The following is a 9,784-nucleotide window of genomic DNA, read 5'->3' as shown; positions in this document are numbered from 1 at the left end:
TGAACTGGCGTGGCACCAGCCACCACCGCTCCCCAGGACCACGCACGCCAAAAAGGACAGGACAGCCGCGATTACTACTCCTGTGTGCTAACCAATCTCTGGAGATTCCACCCTCGCGTCGACGAGCTCGTACTACTACTGCAGAATACAGGAACCATGTGCAACTTCCGTGGCCTGGAGCGGATAGCGCTCTCTAGGGTCAGCCTTAATTTGTTCCTGTTCTTTAATAGCTGGGTCCTAAGTGTATGGCACAGTGGGTGTGAGTAATAAGTTGCCTCTACAGAGAACAATTGTCCCGGCCTCTCTGCCTCACTTGATGAGTGAGTCCTGTCATAGGTTGGGCTGTATTTAGTTGTAGTAGAGTACAGGGTCCAGGGTCTAACTTTAAATAGCATCCTATCTAACTCCATCTCAAACTCCAGAAATATCTCGTGGCAAGTATTCAAAGGAACACCCTCAAAAAAAAAGTATTCAAAGGAAACAGCAACATAAAGATCAAGTAGTACCATTTTAGAGAGAAAAAGAGATAACATGAACATGGAGTTGATATTGAACTGCAAGTGCAAGGCATGCTGATGAACATGGCATAATGGCTTTCTCTTGTTCACAAAAGTGGAAATGCCTAAAGCAGATAGTACAGGTTCGACAGTCACACAGCAACCAGGATAGACACAAGATATCAAAAGCAAATCCCGTCTGCTGGAACTAAATAGTGGCAGGTCTGCAAGTGGCATCGGCGAGAGAGCGTACCTAAGCAACAAGTGGCAAAGGTCACTTGTCCAAGTTTCGTACAGCATGTCCGCGTCAGTTCAATCGAGTTCACAGGGGCACCTGCTATCAGTATCTCCTGCTGTTCCATGAGCCCAAAGTAGAAGACGACTTGACATTGCTGGCGACGGCACCACCACCACCACCACCACTGTTTGCAACAGGGCAATCGCGGGACCAGTGACCAGCCTTACCACACTTGAAACACCCATCAGATGAGGTTGCTGAACTTAATGTCCTACCGCCTTTGTCAGAGTAAGGATCCGAAGATTGATTCGGGCAGTCCTTCGCCCAGTGGTTCTCTTGCCCGCATTTGAAGCAGCCCGAAGAGCTCTTGCTCATGCTTTGGTTGGTGGGGGTAGCGCCAGCTTGATATGGTGATGAACCACCTTGCAGTGGAGCAGCTGTCCTAGGCTGCTGCTGATCGTCACACCATTTGAAAAAGCCACAAGAGCTACCTCCCTGAGAGATTTGTCCCCGGTCAAACACCAAGAGAAAGACATGAAATGCCCGAGTTATCAGGAGTGATACAACAATTATCATCAAAATAAAGTAAAGGGTGAAGGGAACAAGGAATATCATGGATTATTAAATCATAGGTAATGGCATCCTAGCATCAGTTGCTATCCAGAAAGATGCAGATAGCAAAAAAAAAAAATGCTCCACTACGACAAAAAGATCTACTGCATATAGGAACTGCCCTAATATCTCTTTAAGCAGATTTTGTTCACCAGCAGATCATTTCGGGTAATTTCGAATCATGAGAATAAAATAAAGAGCTACATAGGCAACAAGCACATGCTGTTATTGTTTTAACATATTAGCACAATGCCATTTTTTACACAAACAATAAAGAATAAGGATATTTATTTGGCTACCAGTTGCATTGCATGACAGGTTGTGGAAAGAGTGTTCCAGATACCATGAAAGAAAAACACTTCAGCCATCCATACCCAGTTAAACAATATCAGGCCAATTTAAGATTTGGAAAGCGTATTCCAGATACCACGAAATAAAGCATGTCAGCCATGCATATCCGGTTAAATGATATCATGCCGATTTAAGATGGTACAGAAACCACTTCCTTGTGATTGAGAATAATTGAGTTGAAACCAAATGACTTAGTTGCTCAGTCATAAGAGCAAAAAGGTAACAAGATATGAAGATATGAACCGCATTAAAACATGAATCTGTTCTGTTGACAACTAAATCTTAACTCATAACTGCACTCTGCAACTGTGACCATCACACTGTCAACATCTTCTATTGGAAAAATATGGAATATGCGGATGATATGATAGTCATGAATCACGGGCACAAGATAAAGAGTTATAAATGCCCAGGTAACTATCCACGTCAACACAGCAACTTCCAACTGTAAGAATTGGTACAAATGATATCTTAAGTAGATGACATGCTTTGTGGCTTAATACTAATTAGCAGGAGAAAACAAGCACCAAGTGTTCAGTACAACTTGATATTAAAAATTACTGTACATGTCACATTAGATAAAAAGCATGACATTAATGTAACACGTCCGCAGCATAATAGGGATACAGTAAAATATCAAGCACACAACCATGTAATCAAAGAAAGAAAGAAATTAAGGTTGGGCATAAAATGTCCAGATGAATGAACCTGAGCTGGGCACCGATAAAACTGCCTCCCAACATTAACTCCCGCCTTTGTCGTGAGAATTAAGCATGTTCCAGCACCACAAGAACAAGGCATATTCACAATTGATGCATCTGACTGAAAGCTTGTGCTGCTGCGAGCATTAGCAGCGCCTGGAGATGGAGCATCACACCACTCAAAGAAGTTGCAACCTCCATTGTCCTTATGGTAAAAAATAACATCAGCACCACAGGTACATTAAAATAAGAGAAACAAAAGGAGACAAGAAATAGCCTTCTTTCTTCACTACGGAATGAAATCTCCAATTTGGGTTAGCCGAATGTACATGCATACACATATACATCAGCTAACAGAACGGCCCTTATTGATTTGCACATTCCGAGATTAAATTAGACATTTGCAACATGACAATCATAACTCTGAAGGTGAAGGCAAACGAACATACTCAAGAAATGCTGGAGGTTGATTATGGACTAAGGGCAACAGACACACATTACACATGCATGACTGCAAATTTGGCCAAAGAAAACTCAAACAACAGGCTCACTTCACGCATTTATCCAACAATTTCTCAAGTATGATGTGCATCTAATGTTCATAAAATAAATGCCGGAGAGTCAGTGCAGCCAGTGGAAAGGTTTGGTCTACCAGATTCAGCAGACAGCTCAGGGATATGCAGAAGAAAAACCAACCAGAAACTCTGGATCAGGGACAGTTCAACCGGAGCAATGGCAGGCGCAGGATGGGGATCTCTTGAAAATCAACGGCGCTTTCAGTGCGGCAAATGGCAGAGGAGGCTGGGGATTCATGATTCGGGACCGACTGGGGACAGTTAGAGGTTACGGAGCTGGGTCTATTCCTCGGCTGGCAAGTGCACTACAGGCGGATGCGCATGCGTGTACTGAAGCTTTGAAAGCTGCAGTGGACTGGGGAATGACAAACATCATACTGTAGGCGGACAGCAGGAATCTCATCCAGGCGATGCAATCCACCGATTTTGATCTGATATATGAGGGTATTATCTTTATAGATTTGCATGTGTTTGCTAGACTTAATTTTACCACGGTTTCATACTCTTGTGTGCCTAGAGGTTGTATTAACCTAGCTCATGACCTCGCTGCTGTCGAGGCATGTGGAAACAATCCCAGGTTTCTGTGGTTAGAGAACCTGCCACCTGATGTAAGCTACGTTGAGGGCCAACACGTTTGTTGTGCCTGAGTGATAAACTGATAATGGAATTGGTGTTCCAGCTCAAAAAAAAAAGGTTCCACGCATCAGGATTTCATTTGTACTTTATAAGACTTAGTTTCTAGCACTGCTGGTGGCCTAAACCTTGCATATTTTACTTTTCTTTAATAGGTTAACTAATTGATACTTATTTTAAAAAGCAAAACAGAAAGAATTTAAGATACTCTGTAAAATGCCTTAGCGAACTGGATGCTAGAGTTAGGGACTGAAATGCCAATGGAATTGCCCCAATACAACAGAAATGGCGGAAGTTAACCTAAGGCAGAGACAAGGGCAATCAGACCGGAATCATTCAGATATCACTTATTCCATATCCTATTCCAAGGTCTTTTGGGGAAAGTGTTTGGGAAAGATAGTGCAAGAAAAGAATACCTAAGCTGAATGCACCAGTAACAAATATAGATCAAATTTAGTAAACTAATGAATATTCAGTCAGATATCAGGTGAAAATGGTGTTACACATATAACACTATTGCTAAAAAAATCCATTTAACATTGATAAACCACCGTACATGTCCAAAATACAGCAATACAGTTCAGAAGCCACGACTCAGAATCACATAACAGAGGCAGACAAACTTGAAGACTAAGGTAATCAAAATGGATGTAATATTTGCCTAGCCCGGGTAGAGGAGATGCATTTTAAAATATCAGAATAATGACTATATGTAGCTTTCGGAGACGGATTATTTGGACAGCCCAATGAAATACTCAAATATTTGGTTTTGAACTACAGAGATACGCCACATGATAGACAAGCATTTAAAAGCTACAGAGATACGCCACATGAAAGAGGCCTCGCATTTGTCAATGATATTTGGTTTTGAACTTAAAAGCGAAAACCTAAAATATGCAAGTCAAAGGTTAGGCAATTGACAAGGTGCAACAACAAAAATGAAGCTGAAAACAAATTATGCCTATATATCCACCTAAGAATAGGAACACATCTTATATAGCCCATCAAGCGGCCATGACAACACTAATCACGCAGCACATAAAAGTTAATTGACTGCTGCTGAAGGTCTGATCCTAACACGCCACCGAAATTGAATGAAACAGATGTACTACAGCTTCTTGCAATAATCATATTGGTACTCAGCAAAAAACACAGAAAGGATGTTCTTCTAAACCAAACTACAGTGGGCATCAAGTTGGCCACCGCGCCATACTACTAACTGGGAAAAAACAACCACGTTTGCAAAACGAACTTCTCCAAATTCTATAAGAAGCAACTCAGTAGGCCACACTGCCAGAATACTACTATCTTTGATCAACCAGCATGGATAAATTTTTGTAGGATGATATGGATCATAACATCTAAACAATGTTTTATTTCTTAGTAAATGCGAGACAAGATGAATGCAACATTATTACACAGTGGTGAAGCTAGAACTCAATAGCAGGAGAAGTAAAGATTTCTGGTGAACAATGGTAAGCACATCGGAATTGATCAATGGTAAAACTATAAACTGTACTAAATGCGAGCGAACTTGGTTTTGGAACAAACCATACATGCAATTGATTTTGTAACAAACAATACTGTTACATCTCCAGACGACCATTGCACTTGGTTCAAGTTCACTATTAACGATTTTTGAGTTCTGGGCTAGCTCAGGGAATCCAAATCACAAGACCACATGGGCACATTGCATTACAAGTACAACTCTCCGAAATGCACAAGGTAACAGGATGATGCGATTTAACAATGAGGGCTGATACTCACCCGCGTGGGACACCTGTAGAACTTGCGGCCGGGGTTTCTGGGCGTGCTGGAGGTGAGCACAAGGCAGATCCCAGCGCCGCAGGGGCACGCCTTCTCCTCCACCTCCCCGCCCGCATCCACATAGCCGCCACCACCGCCGCCGATTCCGCCTCCTACGCCGCCCCCACCGCCGCCGATTCCGCCTCCTACGCCGCCGACACTTGCCTGCAAGGATTGGGGGCACTCTCTCGCCCAGTGGCTGGTGTCCCCGCACTTGAAGCACGCGCCCTTGGTGATCTGTACGCCGCCGCCAGGGGAGACGCCTGGGACCTTGGAGCCGCCGGGCCGCTTGTGGGCGAGGGTTAGGGTTTCCTGCTGCTGCTTCCAGGCGGCGCTGTGGCTGCCCTTGAGCGCGGACAGGTAGGACCCCTCGGAGGCGGCGGGGGTCGGCGACGGGGAGGTGGAGAGGCGGGGGCGCTTGGAGGACGCGTTCGCCGCGGCCTCCGCTGCCTCGGCGGCGAGGAGGAAGGCCTCGTCGTCGAGGTCGTCGAGCAGCGACATGGTCGAGGCGGGGCGGTTGGGGGTGAGGAGGGCGGTGTGGTTTGAGGATTTGGGGAGGGTTTCGTGCGGGAGTTTTCGAGTTTTTCTGCCGCGGAAGACGAAGCGAAATGTTTATTTTTAGGCAAAGACGAAGCAAAATGGTGCGGCGAACGCGGGGATGCTCTCTTCCTCTTCTCTTGTCGTGCGTGGGCCGCAGCAGAAGTAGTTGGTGTGGGCTGGATAGCCGGGAGGTCCTAGTCGGCGCTGTAGGCGCCCGTTGGACAAGTGGCGCCTACCGCGCCCAGGAGCGGGCCGCGGCCCAATTAAAACATCGCTCACTATCTGCTCTTAAAAACTGATTCTCGAAAGAAAAATCTGCTCTCAAATACAGCAGTAAAAAAAACTATCATACTCCTGCAGCGATTGGTGAGTGCTGGGGTTCGAACTCCGAGCGCGAGGTTTGATAGCAGCCCCTCATAACCACCTGTTCATGATCATTCCGTTGACAACAAATAGGAAAAACATCTCTTTGACCCTTTCTATAGTTAACACATATTATAAATATCCAGTGTAAATTATTTTAAAAACAGAAGTATAAATTCGAAACAGAATTCTATAAAAATACCGAAAACCGGTACGAATTTGAGAAAAAGGTTCATAGAAATTCAAAAGAGTCCATCGCTTTAAAAAAAGTTCATCATCTCGAGAAAAAGTTCATAAATTTTTAAAAAGTTCATCGATTTTGAAAACAAATTCGAAAATTTCGAAAAAAATTCATAGATTTTGAAAAGAGTTCATTGACTTAAAAAATAAGTTCATCAAATTTGAAAAAAAGTTCATCATCTCGAGAAAAAGTACACAAAATTTTAAAAAGTTCAACAATTTTGAAAACAAAACTCAAATTTCAAAAAAGAGTTCATCGTTTCTGAAAAAAGTTCATTGACTTAAAAAATAAGTTCATCAAATTTGGAAAAAAGTACATCAAATTTGAAAAAAGTTCATCTATTTTTAAAAAAAGTTCATTGAAACTGAAAAGAGTTCATGGTTTTTCAAAAAAAATTGAAAAGTTCATAGAATTTGAAAAAAGTTCATCAAATTTTGAAAAAAGTTCATTGACTTGAATAAAAAAGCAGTCAATTTTGAGAAAAAAGTTCATCCATTTTAAGAAAAGTTCACTAATTTGAAAGAAACCATCAAACCAGGAAAGAAAAAAAAAGGGGAAAACAGAAACAGAAAAAAGGAAAAAAGGAAAAAAGGCAAGAAGAAATAAGAAAATTGGGAAGAAGAAGATATCACATTGTGTATGTTGGCGCGGTGGTTATTGCTGCGTGGTTCGATCCAAGACGTCCTGAGTTCGATTCTCATCACGCGCGCATGTACTTTTTTTTGGAAAAACGGGGCGCGATATGGGCCGGCCCGCGAGTAGCTGCTGCAGGCGCCGGTTAGCAAAAACAGTAGGAACCGGCGCCTGCAGCGCCAAATAGGAAATCCCTGGATAGCCGTATGTGCAGTATACTTTTTTTTTTAGAACCACCCTCTAAGGGGGAATTCCTAGGGAAATCCTATTTGGCGCTGCAGGCGCCCGTTTATGCGTATTTTGCAAACGGGCGCCTGCAGCCAACCAAGCTGGGCCGGCCCATCTCACCCTGTTCTCTTTCTGTATTGTAGACAGCAAAAAAGAGCTGTCCCCGCGGAGGATTGAACTAGGCACCTCTACTTTCGAGCTAACGGAGACAAACCACCACGCCACCATGCCCAACGTGGTGACTACCATCCTCTTAATTTTTTTCTTCGTTTAACTTTCCTTTTTTTTTCCTTTTCCTTTTTCAGTTTATGTTTTTCGTTTTTTTCTTTTCTTCTTCCTGGCTCAATGATTTTTTTTTATAATTCTTGAACTTTTTCTTCATATCGATGAACTTTTTTTTCAAATGCGCTGAACTTTTTTCAGATTCGATGAACTTTTTTCATATTTAATGAAATTATTTTTTCAAATTCGATGAACCTTTTTCATATTCGATGAACTTTTTTTCAAATTTACTGAACTTTTTTTCAAATTCGATGAACTTTTTTCAGATTTAATGATTTTTTTTTTAAATTTGATGAACTTTTTTCATATTCGATGAACTTTTTTTCAAATTCAACAAACATTTTATTAATTTGATGAACTTTTTTTTCAAATTGATGAACTTTTTTCAATTTCGTAGTTTTTTTTATAATCCATGAACATTTATTTTTCAATTTGAATGGACTATTTTTCAAAATCGATGAACTTTTTTCATATTGATGAACTTTTCTTCAAAAATGATACCTTTTCCAAATCCATGAACCTTTTCTTATCACAAATTGTTTTCCAAATATTTGAAGGATACAGTAGATGGTTATCTGCAACAAATAGCGCTGCGGCAGTTTTATTAGGTATTTCAGACCGTTACAAATCGCTCAATGCTGTTAGCTCCAGTGGTTAGCGAGCTCGAAGGTGGAATGAAGGTCGTGAGTTCGATTCGTATATCTGACAATTCTTTTGGGATTTTTCCATGCGAGTTCGCTGGCCGACGCGCTTTCGTGGGCCGGCCCAACATGCAGGGCGCGTGGGCGCTGGATCTCCTAGCCGGCGCTTAAGGCGCCGACTAGGAGCTCCCGAATTCCTATGTGACGCTCTTTGCGTCAAAGAGTTCATGTTTCGCACAGGGTTTAGCTCACCTGGGCCGACCCATTTAGCGTTCGCACGGTGGAAAACACGAAAAAAAATTAACACTCGCGCTGGAATTCGATAACTTGACCTCGTAACAAAGAGCAACCTGAGCTAGCCAGTGCATCAGATTAGCTTTTGTGGTAAACCTCCAGCGCAACGCTAAAAGAACTAAACTACAGCGCTAAAAAGTTAAACATCTGTGAAAAAAATCCCAAAAACGAACTTACACGTGAGGATCGAACAGACGACCTCGTACAACTAAACCAGGTCACTAGCGACCCTCGAACGTTTCACGAAAATAGGAACATTTTTGGGGATTCTCAAGCATTTTTCTAAAAAAAAGAAATTGTAAACAATACCATTTTTTGAAATTAAGACCAAATTCTAAAAAAACAAACATTTTCTGAAAACAGGAACAAAAAATTGAAATGAATTAGAAATTACGAACAATTTTTACAAAGCATGAACAATTTTGAAATTGCCCGAGCATTTTTTGAATTTTTGAACAAAAATTGGAAACATGAAAATTTCTGAATTTGTGAAGAAATTTGGAAAGCTGGAACATTTTTGGTAATTCCTGAACATTTTTTGAATTTCTGAAGAAAAACTGAATATATTTTAAAATTCTCCACACATTATTCGAATTTGGGAACAAATATTCATAAAAATGAACATTTTTTAATTTGTAAATAAAATTTGAAAGTACGAACATTTTTTAAAATTTCCCAACATTATTCAAGTTTGGAAACAATTTTCAGAAAAATGAACATTTTTTTAAATTTGTGAACAAAATTTGAAAGTATGAACATTTTTAAAATTTCCTAACATTATTTGAATTTATGAACAAATTTTCCAAACAAGAACATTTTTTAAATTCACAAAACTTAACGAACTTTGAGGAAAAAATTAAAATGCAAACATTTAAAAAATTTCTGAACAATTATTGAAAAGGAAGAATAAATTTGAAAACCAAAATAAAAGAAGAAAGGAAAGGAGAAAGAGAAACAAGAAAAAAACGAAAATGAAAAACGAATCAAGAAAAGGAGAGAAAAAAGAAACAGAAAAGACCAGTTCGGGAACCTTCTAGAAGGTTGCCAAAACCGGAAAAACCGCCTGGAACCGTCTAGAAGGTTCCCAAAACCAGGAACCGTTGAACGCACACTTTGGTTCTAAACGGGCTGGCCCGTGTTGGTTGATCG

At 41.1% G+C, this 9,784-nt stretch overlaps 1 protein-coding gene across 1 annotated transcript; it reads right to left on the bottom strand.

Moving 5' to 3' along the window:
* Positions 1-527: 527 nt before the first annotated feature.
* Positions 528-6,017, bottom strand: LOC123113583 (DNA-binding protein HEXBP). Its single transcript, XM_044534873.1, has 3 exons — positions 5,375-6,017; positions 2,407-2,604; positions 528-1,230 (listed from the first exon to the last, which is right to left on the bottom strand). Exons 1-3 carry the CDS (start codon positions 5,912-5,914, stop codon positions 838-840), a joined length of 1,131 nt encoding a protein of 376 aa, XP_044390808.1. The 5' UTR covers positions 5,915-6,017; the 3' UTR covers positions 528-837.
* Positions 6,018-9,784: the final 3,767 nt, after the last annotated feature.

Source organism: Triticum aestivum, chromosome 5B (assembly GCF_018294505.1).
Source record: "Triticum aestivum cultivar Chinese Spring chromosome 5B, IWGSC CS RefSeq v2.1, whole genome shotgun sequence".
Lineage (NCBI taxonomy): Eukaryota > Viridiplantae > Streptophyta > Magnoliopsida > Poales > Poaceae > Triticum > Triticum aestivum.
The sequence above is the reverse complement of the archived record's forward strand: the minus strand, read 5'-3'. Positions and strand labels throughout refer to the sequence as shown.